Genomic DNA, 16,416 nt, shown 5'->3' with positions numbered 1-16,416 from the left:
TCACAAGTCTGGTGCTGTTTCCCTATGTCCCCACCCAATACAAGCAATTGATCTCACAGTGTTTTACTCGAAGACATCATCTCCTCCACATTATTTCTGAAGGCATCTCTTCACCACGTGGGGAATGCAGAAGAGAGTAGTGACAGGCTTGCAGAATGACCAAATAATTCAGAAAAGAGAGGTTGTTCCCAGCTTAGCGTGCAACGCTCATAAAAACAATTAAACTTGCAACCACAAACGGGTATGAGACTAAAACAAGAAAAGACTCTGTTAAAACCCATGCAGAGAATGCTCCCCACCTTGCCTTTCAACAAAGCTATAAGCACCACGATGATTAGGATATACACCAAGTGGAACAGCCACCAGCTCCAGAGCTGTCAGGCAGCCTCACGCTCTGCATCCCTCCTTTTTTGGTTCTGATCAAGCCTATTCTCTGAGGCAATAGGAGGCTGAAGACAAGAGTTTCAGAGCAACAGAGGGGGGTGGTTCCTCTTGCTATTGATTTCATCTGAAACGGGCATGTGTTATTTCAAAGCAAAGTGTGTCCTCAAGGCGGGTTAAGCTGCTCTCCTCCACTGAAACAAAGCAGCGATACAAGTCTATTTGTGACCTGTTAATTATCAGGTTGATAGTAAGAACAGACTGTGGAACGGATCCCACTATTTTAAGCATTATTCTTTGGGGTGCTGAAATTTAAACAGACTCTGCTGACAGATTTCCCCCCGACTAATGAAATAACTTCTTTGCTAATCAAAGCCAGGCCTTGGGAAAAGAGGTTTCATTGATAGCCAGGGTGCAGGGGAAGCCAGCTCCACCAGCATACACCAACAAGTGCAGGTCTCACGCTGTACCAGAGGCCTGGGGCAGCCCACCCTCCCGAGGAGGGTCCCCCTACCACGGGACTTGCATGCAGTCGGCTGTACCTGGGCAAAGCCCGCACAAGGGCGCTCCTGATTGGGACTGGGACAGTGCAACACAGCGTGGCACCCCAAAACAGGCAAAGCAGCGAGAAAAGGACGATTCCTCCCCGCCGCCCCCTGCAACGTTCAGATCCCCTCTACTTTAGAGTGAGGAGGGCTGATTCGACCCCAGGCAGGTGAAGACACAAAGCTGAGGAGGGGGGCGGGCCGCTCTCCTGGTCTCGCCGGGGAGGGGACAGCGGGGACGGCGCCGGGATGCGCAGCGTGCGGCGTGCCCGGGGAGCTCGGGAGCGCTAGTGCCGGCGCTGGCGCGGGGCGCTGCGGGTCCCGCGGCCGCCGAGGGGAGAGGAGGGAGGGAGGGAGGCCGCTGCCGAGCTCCCGGGGAGCCCGCCGCCGAACAAAGCCCTCGGCCGCCGGGAAGCCTGCCCCGACGCGCTGCGGGGGCTCGGGGGGCGGGAGCGCACCGGCAGCCGGCCCTGCCCTCCCGCGGAGCCGGGGCACGGCCGGCTCGGCCCCAGCTGCTGCCGCCCCCGCCACGAGCAGGGAGGGCAACAGCGCCGTGGCGACCTGAAGGGGAGAGGGATGTGGCGGGGGTGGGCTGCAGGCGGCGCCGGGAGGGTGGGCAGGCCCCGAGGGAGCTGGGCGCGGGTCTGGGCTCCGCCTCCGGCCCTGGCGCCGCGGGAGTCCCGAGCAGGTGAGGAGGGGCCGGGGCCGCCCGGACCGCCGGTACCGTCCGGGAGCAGGAGGGAAACAACGCACGCCGGTGCAGCAGAAAGCAGAGCTAGGCAGGATGTCTGTGAAGGCACAGGGAGGGCAGGAAGCACTTTTTGAAGTTTGTAATTTCATCAAAGTCCCTTGTCGTTATCGAACCTCTCATCCCTGGCAGGGACACTTCAATTCGGTTCGGGCGTTCAGTGTACCAGGCTCTTTTGGAAATGCAGGAGAGAAGAAAAAATGTCCCTTGGCATAACTGTTACTAGCCATGAAGTAGATTTTTTAGCGTTTCTTTATATTTAGTTTATGTTTTCATTCGCTGCTCTGTGTCACAGTAAAATAGCTTGACTTATTAGCAAGAGTGTGTTCAATAAGATAAGGGCTAAAAGGTACTGACCTCTGCCTCCCCTGGAAAAAATGAATATAAATCATCTCGTTACATTTATGCCAAAAACAATAAAATTGAAAGGAATGCACAGTCAAGAGAAGTGTCTCTCCTCCCTGCAAAGTATCTCTTAATACGGATATATCGCAAAAAATTGTTTGAAGGAGTTGCCTAAAATAACTGACAATCTGCTAGTGGTCGATTACTCAAATTTTGCAATGTTTCCGTAATTATTTTTAAGATATGCATTCAGAAACGCGTGTATCTGAGAACTGGTATCCAAGGGTCTGTTAACTATTTCCTGTGTTAGAGAATCGGCTTTCTCCTTGTCCTGCTGCCCTGAACATCCTAATAACATTAGCAAAAGAGCAGGAATAAAGTACCTAGAGCATGGCTTGAATCTTGAAGGTTAAGATCTAGATCAGTTAAAACATATTAATTACTTCTGAATGGTCTCAAAGAGCATTTGCCGTGTATATTTATGTCAATAAAGCCTTGATGAGGGCATAGATGAAAATTCACATCACACTTCAATTCACCAGGGTACCCAAGTGCGTGTATCTGAAGTTACAGGGTTCTGAAAAAACAGTCTCGGTCTCCAAGCGCCCGCACTCCCTCAGGCATCCCTGGGGCTGGGAGAGTGAACCGCATCTCAGGGACAGGCGATGCATCCGTGGCGGGGCGCTCCCTTCGGCCGTGAGGGTACATGCGGGTCGGATCCCGCTTCTTCTCCGGTACAAACATGAAGGAGGCTTGGCGTGTGGAAATCTATCCGTAACTAATACCAGGCCGAATTTTCATTTGTATTTTTTTAAAAATCGGGAGTGCGAAACGCATCGTTAATTCACCAAAGAAAGTGGTGTGTAAGTGATGGCATACGTTCGAAGAGATCTTTCTCTCTGCATGAGAAATGGGCACCTAATTCTTTAGGGGAGATTAATAAACGCATCCAAATTCATAAGCTATTAAGTACATCAGAGTACGTCCGAATGTGTTGAAGAAGAAACTGAATCTGATCTGTCCTATAGGGGAACGGCCCGATAGGGTTTTTCCTTTTTTTTCCCCCTGCTTTGATTTGTACAGTTTTTCCCCCTCCCCCTCTGCACACACATACACACGCTCACGCACACATGCTGCAATACACACTGCATATTGTGTCTGCCTACACAAGTTTTCTACTGTAGTTGGAAACCTGTCTGTGAAACGCTTTGTTTTCGCTCGGCCTTTCTTCAGATACACCATTTTATTTTGCCCCTTTTAAAATCAAATTGCACTGCAGTACCTGTTTATTCAATTTTCCAGTATTATCTGTTTTCCAGGAGATTCTCGCCCGAGAATAGCTGCATCTGAACTGAGCACAGCTATCCTTCAGCTTCAGGCGGCCGGAGCGCCTCTGTCCCGCCGGGAGGGGCCGGAGCTGCCGTGCGCCCCCGGGCTCCGGCCCCTCGGCCCGCAGGTGCCCGCGCAGAGCCGCCGGTGCGCTCCCGCCCTCAGCTCCGCTCCCGCGGCTTGTGCGCCGGGTGCGGGCAGCCCGCAGGGGTGCCTTCGCTTCGTTTGTTCAACAGCATCGTGCACTCTTCTTTCAGGATAGACGGGCTTCACCGGGGCCGGTGACAGCGGGCTCTCGGCTGATACGAAAACCACGAATTTAGCTACTGCGGGCTGCCTCTGCCTGTACACCTGGAACGGGGCAGTGCCAAGTCTGATCTCCGCTTGCAGAAGTCATTTGTTTTTGACGAAGGAAAACAGGGTTAATATCTCTGAAACGGCCAAATTCTCCCATCATTCGAGAACCGCCTCTTGAAATCTGCTGGGAAATGTCCCCAGCGTACTAACCCTGCGCTGATGGTTCTGTGGTGAGGTGACTTTGTCCACGATTGCTGTAACTTTCAGAGCTGAATAACTGCCCTTCGGCCACTAGTCCCTTCACATCTTGTACTTTATCTACCGTAGCACTTACACATTCAGAATCTGTACAGGGGCTCGCCGAGCCCGAGCCCTCGGGTCCCGGCCACAGGGAGAGCCGGTGCGGACACTGTCACCCACCCGGGCTGCGGGGGAGAAATCGAGCCCCGGTACACCGAGAAACAGAATCCTTGGTGAGCTACGGGCTTCGATGGGGCTATGTGGGGCTGGTAAGGTTGATCCTCATGTTCCCTAGTATAAATTAGCAGAAGTGTGTCCTACTGATTTATTTATTTTTCCCAAACCAAAAGGTATTATAGAAGACATTCTCTCTGGCTCTTGTTGACAAATAAGTCGTAATCTACCTGACACTGTTAGTCCAGTTGTTGCCCATATGTCTAAATACCCTCCTAGAGACGTCAGTGCCATTTAGGAAGAGAATTACCTCAAATGAAAACCAGAAGGAAGCTTTTTTTAAAAATCCTTTTTTGTTTCCCCCAAATCCAGGTTACACCTGAGGGCAGTAATATACAGGGACGATTTTTGTCAATTTAGTATCTCTTTCCCCCAAAGCAGCGATCGCTTTGCAGCATGACAGCATGGGGAGGGGTGTGCTCTTTTCCTTTTTTTTTTTTTTTTTCCCTTACCTTCACTAAATGCCTTGCGTTCGTGTTTGTTTAACGACGAGTCGTTTCGGTAAACAAGACAATCAAAAGAACATTTGAGACTACGTGGATACATTTCTCTGATGCTTGTAGACGTCTGGACACCCAGAGGAGTTGTTGAATGCCTCTCTTTCCGTCTTTCCTTTATTTACCCAAATGAACTCAAGGAAAGCTTTTAACCGAGGGGAGATTTAAGGTGATAAGCAGCGAACAGACGGTCTGCACTGCAAGCCTGGGTTTCGCACTGCAGCCGGCCAAAGAGCAAAAGGGATGAGATGCTTCAAAGGCTACATTTCTTTTTTTTTTTTGGTTGACGTTTTTCTTCTTTAGAAAACTGAGACCGTTTCTTCTTCCTCGAAGTACTCCGACTGTTGTCTGCCAGAGCAACCTCATTTCAAACAGTTATTTTAGCCGAAGTCTCGCATCGACTGGTTTGGCAATTATGTCAGGCTTTTGAGAGTCCGCTATGGTTTAAGGAAAGACTCTAAAATCTTTCTCTCACCACTCTAGGCGCTCTCTCTCTGCTCTATCTACTCTTTTCAGAAGCCAGCAGTTTTAGGAGCAGCGTCATTTTTTTAGGGTTATTTTCCTCAGGGGACAGGCGAGATTAGGAATAGTCGCACTCCCCAGGAGAAAAAAAAAAAAAAAAAAAAAAAAAAAGAAACCCCACATCCACTTTGTGGACAGTTTTAAAGCAGCTATGTCTCCTAATGTAGGAGGATTTGGATTGGGGTTTTTATTTTCCTGTCTTGTTTTTTTTTTTTTTTTTTTTTTTCTTCCCTGTGCGTGCAATTGTTTATTGTTTTGCTCTGTTTGTTTTTTCCAGCGTGTATCAAGAAAATTAATTAGTCTTTCTCCATCCTTCTCCCCCTCCGCCGCGGGACCCGATTCATGCTGTCCCGCAGCGCATCAGCCCAGGGGAAAACCGTACATGGTTTAAGTCGGGGGTGTCAGGGAGGTGGGACAGCCGGGGACGAGACCGCAGCTTATTTCTCCCAAGCGCGACCACTTGGTCGGTGGGCTCGGGGTGGGGAAATGTGCTTGGTTATGTAAAGCTGCGGCGATCCGCGCCACCCGCAGTCCTGCGGGACCTCGGCCGCTCACCCCCTCTGCCCAGCGGAGGGGCGACGGCCAAAATGCACCCACCCCAACGCAAATAAACGCCCAACAGGTACGCGAAGGGAGAGATGTGTGCGTGTGTCTGTGTGTGCCCGCGGGTGTCTGTGTGTCCCCGCTCCCCCCGGCCGCGCCGGCAGGTCAGAGGGCGGACACAGGGAAAGAGGGGAGGCGGGAGAGGGGTGGGAATGTGTCCGCGTGACGCCACCGCCCCCTCCGCCAGTGGGAGGCCGGGCGAGGGGCGACGGCGGCCAACGGGACGCGAGGCGGGTCCGTGAGTGGCGTTAAGGGAGGGCTCGACCGGGGCGGAGGGAGGGGGGGGCAAGGGGTGAAGTTGGAGAGAAATGAAGTTGTGCTAAAAGGCTTTTAGCCATCAAGAAGTTATTAGGCATTTCTCAGCCGCAAATTAGGGATTCTTCATTAATACCAACCTCGCCCCCCCACCCCACCCTACCCCACCCCTCGTTATGTGAGACGGAGAGCCTGGGAGCCGATAAAGGGGATGGGGAGGCTGCAATGTCTGTCTGCCCATCGGTGCGAGGAGCAATGACAGGCGCAAACTTTTCCCCGTGCCATTAATGAGCCAATTAAAGAGTTGGGCTCCTCACCCCGGGAGAGCTCTCTGCAGGCTGCCGGGCTCAGGGATTCAAGGTAGGTGAAAAGAAGATCACAACCCACCACAATCTGCCAGCCTCAGCGAAGAACCGCAGTGATGTGCGGTGCTAGGCTGTGGGTCCCTTCCCCACGGTGAAAAATGAGGAGGAAAAAAAAAAAAAAAAGATAATTTGGTTGGAAAAAATATGGTGTTTGGGTGGATTCCGGCTCGGGGCAGGGCTGGGCAGAGCGTGCCTCCCCTGGCTGGAGTGCTGCTGAGGTAGACACCCCCGACCCCGGCCGAGGAATGAGGACAGTAGTCGAGAAGAGGAGAAATTCAAAGGAAAGAAAGAAAAAAAAGAAAGAAAAGAAAAAAATAGGGAAAAGGGAAAACAAGCAGAAATACTCCGTGCTTGGAAATGTGTCCCTCTCTGAGGGTCTGGCAGCGCGGAGCGCGGGGAGGTCTGGCCGCCGCCGCGGTGCCGGCCCGAGGGAGCGCGAAGGGGACGGCGCAGCCCCGGCGGCACCAACGCCGGTAACGCCGGGAGCCGGGACTGCTCGCTGCTGCGCTCTCCTTCTGCTCATGCACTGCTCACCTGGGCTGGGAAGTGAGAGGGCTGTGGGAGGAGAGTGCGGGGCAGGCTTCTCCACGGGCGCGCTAGATGGGAAAATACACTTTTTTTTTTTTTTTTTCTTCTTTCCCTTCTGGTGGGAGAAAATACTACACCCGCCGGAGGCTGGTTGTTGATTATTATTTCTCGCGGCTCTGCTGCGGCGCCGTGTACCGGCTCTCACTCCAGGACTGCTGTTGTCTTCACAGAGAGAGGCTCCGGGGAAGTCACCCAGCGCCCTGGGAGGCAGCCCGCGGCCGTGCATTTGGCCCTCGGATTGACAACGGAGCACGGGAAAAAACGGGATTACTATGACCCTCTTCCGAGGAGCTATGCTGCCCGCCATGAGTAGGAAAAAAGGCCAGAAATACATCGTTTGGTTGCTGTCTGGTGCCTCAATCTTCTAGGGTTTTTTTTTATTATTATTTTTTCGCTTTTTAATTTTTTTTTTTAAGTGCAGTTGCTTGGAGGGCTGAGCTGCATTGGATAAATGCTTTTCCTATCTTATTAACTCTGCTTTTCAGAGTATATATATATATATATTTTTTTTTTTTTTTTTTTTTTTAACAACATCTCTGTTCTTCAATACTTGTTTGCATTTACACAACAGAACGGTTTTTCTGAGTAATGGCCGAGCTCGGAATCATCGCCTGATGCTCCGGAGAGATGAATTGCAAATGAGTTTCCCTTCCACCTTTGGATGAATCTCTGGAGTTTAAATTGTAGCAAGGAAGTGGGAAAAAAACACGATGAAAGAGAAGTCCAAAAATGCTGCCCGGACTAGACGGGAGAAAGAAAACAGTGAATTTTATGAACTGGCTAAATTACTACCCCTGCCCTCCGCTATCACCTCTCAGCTGGACAAAGCATCCATAATCAGGCTCACCACCAGCTATTTAAAAATGAGAGTGGTTTTTCCTGAAGGTAGGTGGGAATGCCTATTCACCTCTACTTTCATTTTGATCCAGGTATCATTTATTACTTTTGCGGTTAAAAAAAAAAAAATTAAAAAAGGAGGTCAATTCTTTGGAGTGTGCTCAGAGACAGGGTGCCCTCCGCTATCACTTTCCTTTGTTGTTAATACTTTCCTTTAGCCCTTATGACAGTTTTGGCTGGAGACTCATGGTTCTTTTGTCAACACTTGAAGGCACTGAGCTCTGCTGTGCGTTCTGCTAAAGCAAACCCGGGTCTTCTTCTCCCCTCGTCTGCCAGTCAAATGTGCATCCCTCATCAAGCACACGCGAGGCCTAAGAGGGCGTGATTCACCCCTATTTATAGTTATTATGTGAGGGCGAGTTAGTATATGGGTAAATATTTACATAAGTCTATGCAAAGTCCTAAAGCTTGGTTCAGCTCTCGAGGAAAGGTGCGAGGTACAGGTACAGGACACGCGTGCAGGCATGCTCACACCCAGGCTAAACAAATAAGTCATGAATCACATCATCAGTGCCCTGTTGTCTCGTTCTGAGGATCACTAGGGCAGTTTTGAGGGCGTTAATCGATCTCGGAAAATTTTAGCAGAAGTTTTGCTTCCAGACATATTCAATCCCCTGACTACCCACTGCAAAACCAGTGGGCCAGTTTAGACATGATGATTCCCCTCGACAGGCAACAGTAAACTTCACGTTGACTTCCGTGGCAGCAGCAACCAGCCTGTCTAGCAAAAGAAAACTTAAGCGTCCCGAAGTATCTTGCTTTTAAACAGAGTTAGGATCTAAAGCGACCCTCTTTGGTCTTCTAGATCGGCTGGCAAGAAAAGCAAACAACACAAAGTTAAGAGAGTCAGAATAAAGTTCTTCAGTGCTCTTTCTCACTCTATTGATTTTATAAAATGTAGGGGAAATTTTTTTTAAAAATTCACGAACCATTTGTTTAGATCAACTCGATGGAATTGTGGTCTGTATTAAAGAAAAGGTATCAAGAGCTCTTTTTTTATTTTTTTTTTAACCTGATCTAATACTGAGTTCTCTGCAACTTTTGTTAAAAGTGAGTGTACATAAAAAACAACTGAATACATCTATGTCCTCATGAGTTTTCTGTAGCTGTATCTCGATTCGGTTGGCCTGTATCTTTTACAAATTAGGAGTGTGTGTATATGGCTCGGTTTTGTTTTGCTTTAGTTTTGTCTGATTTAGTAATTTCAGGGTTTTTAATTTTTTTCCCGGTTAAATTAGTAAACTACTGGTACTAATTCGACTTTTTAAAATATATATACAATATGGCAGTCATTTGGACGGGGGAGGTAATCTTCCCACCACCCTCTCCTCCGCCCCAGGTCACAGATGAAAGTTTATACCTAAAGTCCACGGCAGCAATTTGCAATCCATGCTTTTTACAATGATTTCTTGAAACAACTTTTCATATCATAAGAGTCGCTTGTAACCAAAGAAGGGGTTAAATGAAACCTTTAAAAATAATAATTAAAGTCTTCATCAAGACACTTTCCTCTTCTATTTGCTCTGCCACCTTGAAGATCATTATGCGGGACAGTCCCCTGTTTCAAAGGACACGGAGTTGTCCTTTATGCTGTCAGCGCATACTTTATAAAAATAAAGCTTTTGCAAACCCTGATGCCCATGATGTTCCTAAAAGGATTATTAGCAATGATTTGTCAACTCCTGCGGTCTCAGTAGGCTACCTTTCTGCGTGATTTCGAGCAGGTCTCGTCAATTACTGGTGCCTATGTAGCGGGTTGTTTGATCAGAAGAAGCATATGGTGTTGCTTGTAGGCTGTGAGTAATCATGGGAAGAGAAGAATAGCTGATCCTCGTCCCTCGGTGGCAGCGCAGGATGCCTGAATGCCCTGGGGAACCGTGTGGCGAAGCGCGCCGGGGCCGGGGCCGCTGCCGGCCGCAGCAGATGCTAATTTGAGTGCGGAGGCAGCGGGGGCGGCTGAGCGGGGCTCGGGGGCAGCGGAGCCTTCGCAGCCTCATTAAAGGCAAACTGCGCGTTAGAAAAGAAAGGCAGGGAGCAGGCTCGGCAGGGCTCGCCCCGCCAAGGCGCTGTGGTGGGAGGCCCGGCGCCGAGCGGGCTGCAGCCCCCTCATCCCCGGGGCCGCGCATCCCCGCGCAGGGCCGCGGCCGGGGGCGCGCTGCGAGCGGGGCACAGAGGCCTGGGAGTGGGGCGGCTTCCCCGCGGTCCCACGCGGGATCCCTCTCCCTCCCACACGCTTGCGAGGAGGCGGGGAGCGGGGCCCGGCTCGGCCCCGGCCCCGCGGGTTTCCCTGCTCTCTCCCGTGCCGCGGTTGAACGCGGGCGAGGCGCCCACGAGAAGCCTCCCGGCGCTGCGCCTGTGCCTGCCGGTGCGGGAGCCGAGCCCGAGGGACGCAGTGGGCTCCGGGAGCGCGGCGGAGCAGCCTGGGCTCCTGTTTGTGGGGATGTGTTTGTGCTTGTCCGGCTGCGTAGGGAGGCAGGGAAGCGGGGTGCTATCCTGGTTTTCCAGTGCTCCCACCCAGAAAAAAAAAAGTCATCGCTTCTCTGGGAAGAGAGAAATGACGCACGGAAAGGACAAGTCTTTCTGAACGGAGGAGGCAGAGTAGGGATGTTGGATGGATGTAATGGGGTTCCTTTCGCTTGTATTTCCCTGGGGAGGAAAGCGATACAAGCATCGGGACAGACCCGATGAGTTGGCCAAAACACTGGAGATGGGTAGCGGGAGGCTCGGGAGCACGGCGGAATGTCATGTCGTACATTTAAACAGATCTTGGAGGAGTCCGGGTAGAGAAACCATGTCTCCGTAAGAGCGAGCTGCACTTCCAGAGTAACTCATACCCCCTCTACCTGGTACAAGAGCGAATTTCCATCTGCCCAGAGAGTGCTTTGCATAGAGTTGGTTGTAAATAATCACGTACAGAAAGATATACACTCCTCATCGCTGTGCACACGCGGGACTGGGGACAAGGCGGAGAGAAACGGTGTGCTCTTGTCTGCATATTTTCGTGTCTGAAATGTCCCTGCAGAGAAGGAAGGTGGGTAGATTTCGGGTCCATTTTGGAAATAAGAGTTTTCTGGGAGTGAAATGCCAGGAGAGGCACACCAAGGCAGTGGCGCTGGACAAACTTGACAAACTGAGCACAGATTTTTCTACGGGCTTTCTCTCGTAGTGGTTATGCGATCCTCACAAGTTATTGAACGTTTGGGTTATTCTTTCTACCTCTAATTTCACTTTATTGGGTCTTCAGCAGATTAAAACTGTCAAGGACGAAAAGTGCAAGACATAGGTTTCTTGCATCGTTTCAGTATTAAAACACTTCTTTACCGGAGGAGAAAGCGTATCAGACCTTTACTGCTTTTCGGTGATAAGACAGCTTTGGAAAGAGGGGATATCTGCTAATTTTCTGAGAACATTAAGGAAGAGTTTCAAGGGTTGTTTGTTTGTTTGTTTATCCACGCAGGAGTTCTAAATAAATAAATTATCGTTCATTATAAATAAATACTAATATTTCAATTTAAAATTAAATCGCTAATGGTAAGGAATGTGGACGAAAAAAATAGATAGAAAAATCTCCAGAGTGTCAAAGGACTAAAAAAATTTTCCGCCAAAAACGATGCGACCACTATTACTATTGCGGGGCTATTCTTCACTGATCTTCGGCAGTATCCAGAAGGGAAGGGAGAAAAAAATTAATAAAATCCAAACAAAAACCTCCAGGTGCCACAATAAATAATTTTTGTTTGGTTTTTTTTTTTCTTTTTTAGTTAGGAATATTTTAAAGGTCTTATTCTCCATCCGCGACCAAAGATGCAAAAGGAGGGTTTATAGTCTGTCCTAGTGGGAAGGGATCGTTTCGGCACAGAGAGGCGTTTGCTTTTCGAGACAAAAGCAGAGATTCCGTTTACATAAACTTTCGCCGAATCAGGATGGTTAACATTTCAATATTGAAACCCTTAACCTTGTTTTATTTTAAAGGAGGAAGAGATCAACAGAAAAAAAAATCAGTTTCCCACGTGGATAGGTGATTTAATGCTGTTTTTCTTGCTGCAAAGGGAAATGATTGAGCATTAGGTTTCAATGTTTATTTTCTTACAGAAGTTTTTCTCATTTAAGCGGTAGTTTACTCTCCACGCTGAATCTCTGTCTAATTCCAGTTTTGATGTGAACTTAAAATGTGAAGAGCAGAACTAAACTAATACCAGGATCGTTGGAAAAAAACCCACAGATTTATGTCTTAGAAGGAATTTTTAATGAGAAGAGCGGGGGAAAAAAAATATTTCCTTTGAAAACATACGACCGTTTTAATCTTGGAGAATATTTTTAACTTGCATATAAACAGCATGTGCGTTGGTGCAAATCCTTCTCCCCATATTTCTTCGAAATAAGGTCTACTTGAATTTGAGTCTTCTGGAGGAACGAATAAGTAGTTGGTGCTCGAAAACGCCCTGATTTTTTTCCCCCTCTCTCCAATTTGGACATGGTTCCGTTTGCATTTCAAAGCGCAATTCCGCTACCCCGGGTGTGCCAAAATCCTGGTATTTCTATAGTGAAACAGCCACAGCATTATTTCTACTCCCATTTCCTAACAGAGATGTTTGTTTAGTCAACAGGGCTTTTCTTCCCTGTTATTATTATTTTTATAAAGAAAGAGGGATGCTAATTTATCTCTGCTTCAAATGAATACGTGTGATTTACCGAGATAATAAATCTTTACAAAACCTTGCTAATGGCATCCGCAGGCAGTGGAAATGAGCAGCATTTTTTTTTTTTTTTTTTTTTTTTAAAGCATAGCTTATTCTATTCCATCTGAGCCCTCCGACGGCGACCCAGTCCTTCACAGAAGCCTCATTTGGCCGAGACTTTGAATTATCATTAACCACTGCGTGTTAAATTAACTGGGAAATCAGCTCTGTCTGCCGTTAGGTGATGGCAGAACGGAGCGCTTGCGGCAGACGATTTAATTAAATGGTTAATCGAATCAAGCTAATTCCTCCATACAACATCCAGTTGCCTTTTGGCTCGCCGGTGACTAGGACGTGCAGCTTCTGCTCCCGTGACTCCTGGAGCTGGCGTTTGTCATTTTCCCTGGGCAGAGAGGGAGAATGACCGCGTGGGAGATGGGGACTGAGCCGTCCTGTCTCCCTCTTCCCAAACAACTCCCGTGCCCAACTTGTCCTTTGGTGTTAAGGCGGCAGCAGCGCTAGCGAGGGCCAGTGGGAGACAGGGAAGGTGCTGCTTGAGGAGCCGAAGGTGACACGAAGGTGACATTCCCATCCTCCCTGCAGGGAGGCTTTGCTGGGCAGGCTGAACGAAGCCGGTGCCCGGGCCCGGGCCAGCACGGCGGGGGCTTGCGGGGCCGGGCCGGCCCCGGTGCGACGGGGAAAGGGCGAGCTCCGGGCCGGAGGTGACGGGGTGTCCCGCATCCCGCGCCCTCCCCGGGGTCAGCATCCCCTCGGCGCCGGCGGGAGAGGACCGAGCTGCTGCTCCTCCTTTTTTAATAACCATAGAGCGGCTCTTGAAAGGGCAAAGAAAACGCAGCGAAACATAAGCACACGGCGACGTCCCCGGGCCGCGGCCCCCGGGAGGCGACGGGGAGATCTGGGAAAGCGGCGGCGGGGGCCGCTGCCCGGAGAGGGAGTTTTGAAAAACTCCTGGAAGAGAAACTCGCGATGGACCTGCTGGGACCCGGTTTAGGGAAGACTCCCTCCGGATGCCCCGTCGGGGCAGGCTCCCAGCCTTGCCCCAGAGCAGCGGGGCTGCCTCCAGGAGAGCCCCCCTAGCCTCTCCCTCTGCCCATCCACAACAGGAAAGAACTCCCTGCCTACAGGGCTTCGTCTCCAAGCCAGCTTCCCTGGGCCTCGCCCGGCTGTGCAGGGCGGTGCGCCAGACAGGGACAAGCCCTCGGAGGGCTGCCCAAGGCTTCCCTCGCCCCGGAGGGAGCTGGCCTCAGAGTCTGGCCCCAAAGAAGCGGGTCTGGAGCTCAGGATGGGCTCGCCACTAAGTGTTTTCAAGCGGAGACGTCGAGTCGCCCGCTACAGTGAATCCGGATTGCGCTGAAGTTTCATGACGGCGAGTCCGCTGGGGAAATCGCCGTAACTGCTTTTAAAAGCCGGCAAATCAGCGCAAAGTAGATAAGGGCTTGCATCTTCTGGCCACCCCACCCCCCACCGCCACCCCCACCCCTCTTTACTATTGCCAGACAAAGGACAGGGTCGAGATGAGCTCTGCGCTGCAGATGCTCACAGAGGGACAAGTAACCCGGAGATCAACTAGGGCCAAGGAGCTGCCCAGTCTTCCCGGAGTCTCATTTCCCTGCTCCTGCCTTCCTCCGTCTTTGCCTAGATCAAATTAGAAACGATTCAGGAATCTCTTCCCCCTTGCGTGGGACAGAGGAGCTTCTTGAAACAGTATCGCCACTGGATAGGGACGGTGTCCACCCAGCCCCTGGTTCCATTGGCTGTCGACATCAAGGCTTGCATCAATCAAGAGATGAGGGGAAGGAAGGACAGGACCAGGGCAGTGCAGCGCGGCGGGTCTGGCTGTGCGCCCGGCCTGGGGGACAGGCTGGCGGTGCGGAGCGGCTCTCAGTGCCGGGCTGGGTGAGAGAAGGCATTTCACCTCGCAGCCAGCCCATGAAACCTATGGACATGCTTTTAGATGTGGAAAGCACAGTGGCTTTCCACTGGAGAATGCTGAGAGAAACGATGAGTCAGCACGCTGGCTCCGCGCAGGTTCCGCGCTGTATCGGTGAAGGCTGCTGGGTAACGATGAGCGATAGGCTGGATAAAATGTTTTTCTTTTCTTTTTCTTTTTTTTTTTTTTTTTTTTCAATTTCTTGCTTTTTTAATTTTTTTTTTCTCTTTCCCTTCCCCCCCTCACAACAGCAGAGAATTTCTCTGAGCACAAATAGTTTATCTTCTCAGGAAAAAGAGTTCATCGAGTGAAAGAGATTGTTAGATAGGAGGAAGAGTTTGTTAGGCAGGAGCATATGATCCATATTATGACAAGAGTATCAAATCCATTCTGAAATAAAAGCTCGATCCATTTTTAAAAATTTTCTTTTCCTGCTTGAATAACACAGCTGGGTGATGCCTTGAGCTTATGTTAGGCGGTTGCTCATCATTCATTCGGCAAGAACTGACCTAAATGGTGCCTGTGGGATTAGGTCAATTTTAGTGGATCTACTTCGCCTCATTTGGTTACTAATTGGTTTCTTGTTTTATAAATCGAAATCTCATTTTCAGGAAATTACAAAACCCATGCAGCCAGTCCATGGAGGTAATCCGCGGGTCGGGGGTATTTAAATGGAAATGGTTCTACAATGCATCAAGTATTAAGCAACAGTAAAACTTCCCCTCCATTTCCAAATGAAATGTGAGCTCGCTAGCTCCTTAGATCCATAATAGATACATCCCTTCTAAGGCTACTTATGTAAATATGATAAACCAGACCGCGGTGGGGGAGGGGCCGCAGGGAAGAAAGCAAATTTTATCTGCTAAGGTTAATGTGGCATAACTTGGAAATCTTCCAAAATAGATTATGTTTTGCTTTGTCTTCGGCCACTTTAGCTGGGAAAATCCTTTGCCTAAAAACGATTTAGTTATCCTTCTCCTCACAAAGCTGCTTGTTTCTATTCCAAAGTTATTATGCTGTTGGCTCTCCAAATTACAAGAGAATCTTTAGATCTTGTTTCCAAGCGTAATCCTGGAGCAAAAGAGAGAGCTGATTTCCTTGTTTTGTTTTAAATAGACAATCAAAGGATTTGCAGAATTTTCTGCGGTAGGTCAAGTGCAAGAAATCACAGTTTGCTCCCTCGATAAAAGGAAATTGGATGTTAAAGCGAATAGATGGGAAGAAGAGGGGGGAGAGAAAATTAGTGGCGGGGGCTTTCTCTTCTAATCTTTAAAAACAGTATTTAAGGGGCATCAGGAGAGGCCGTCGATTTGGGAGAGGCTGGGATTGGCAGCGATTAGAAATAGTCTCTGACTTGAAAGTGCTGAAAACATCTGGGCAGCACAAAGGATCGTCTCATGTGACAGGATTTCAAAAAGCCGGTTCAGGTAGACAAGTGAAAACGTTTAATTATAAACCATGAGCAGACAGAGCCCAGCAGCGCGGGGTTTCCACCTGAAACATATAGAGAGCTCAGCGCGCCGTGAAGAACCGCCTTCCCGAGGGAGGTTAACTTGCAATGCCCGTGAGCTGTTCATTAACCCGCTGGGAGCGGGTTATTTTCCCTTTTAGGAGAAGAATAATTAGAGCCGTAAACTTAGATTAATAAGCAACTTAAATCATAGGCGGGCAGTGCAGATTTAGTCTTGAAGAAAGAAATCTGTCACTCAGGTGTCCCTCCGGGTGGGGGGACGTGGCAAGGAGCATTCTCAGCGCTGGCGGGCCATCCTGGCTCCCCAGCAGAGAAACCTCCCAGGAGCTCGGGAAAAAAAAAAATATACCGTGGGCTTTCTCTCTTTCCCTGCAAGCTGTATAAGATTTGCCAGCTTCTTTCTGAATACAGGGGGTGGAGGCGATCCTCCACCCTGGCGGTTGGCTCCCCGTTAACTGGCGTGGAGTAA

The 16,416-nt window shown here is 49.7% G+C and overlaps 2 protein-coding genes across 2 annotated transcripts in view; both read left to right on the top strand.

Annotated features, from left to right (window-relative positions):
* Positions 1 to 6,132: 6,132 nt before the first annotated feature.
* Positions 6,133 to 16,416, top strand: part of SIM1 (SIM bHLH transcription factor 1) — a 48,270-nt gene continuing 37,986 nt past the window's right edge. Inside the window, exons 1-2 of the mRNA XM_079327825.1 lie at positions 6,133 to 6,356; positions 7,120 to 7,834. Of these exons, the coding sequence (XP_079183951.1) occupies positions 7,660 to 7,834 (175 nt within the window). The 5' untranslated portion in view covers positions 6,133 to 6,356; positions 7,120 to 7,659. The remainder of the gene's footprint in view (positions 6,357 to 7,119; positions 7,835 to 16,416) is intronic.
* Positions 6,775 to 16,416, top strand: part of USP45 (ubiquitin specific peptidase 45) — a 495,013-nt gene continuing 485,371 nt past the window's right edge. Inside the window, exon 1 of the mRNA XM_079327728.1 lies at positions 6,775 to 6,778. The gene's annotated coding sequence lies outside the window, so the exon portion shown is untranslated. The remainder of the gene's footprint in view (positions 6,779 to 16,416) is intronic.

The sequence above is a fragment of the Erithacus rubecula genome (assembly GCF_903797595.1).
Source record: "Erithacus rubecula genome assembly, chromosome: 2".
Taxonomy (NCBI): domain Eukaryota; kingdom Metazoa; phylum Chordata; class Aves; order Passeriformes; family Muscicapidae; genus Erithacus; species Erithacus rubecula.
This window is presented reverse-complemented; position numbering and strand designations above follow the sequence as displayed.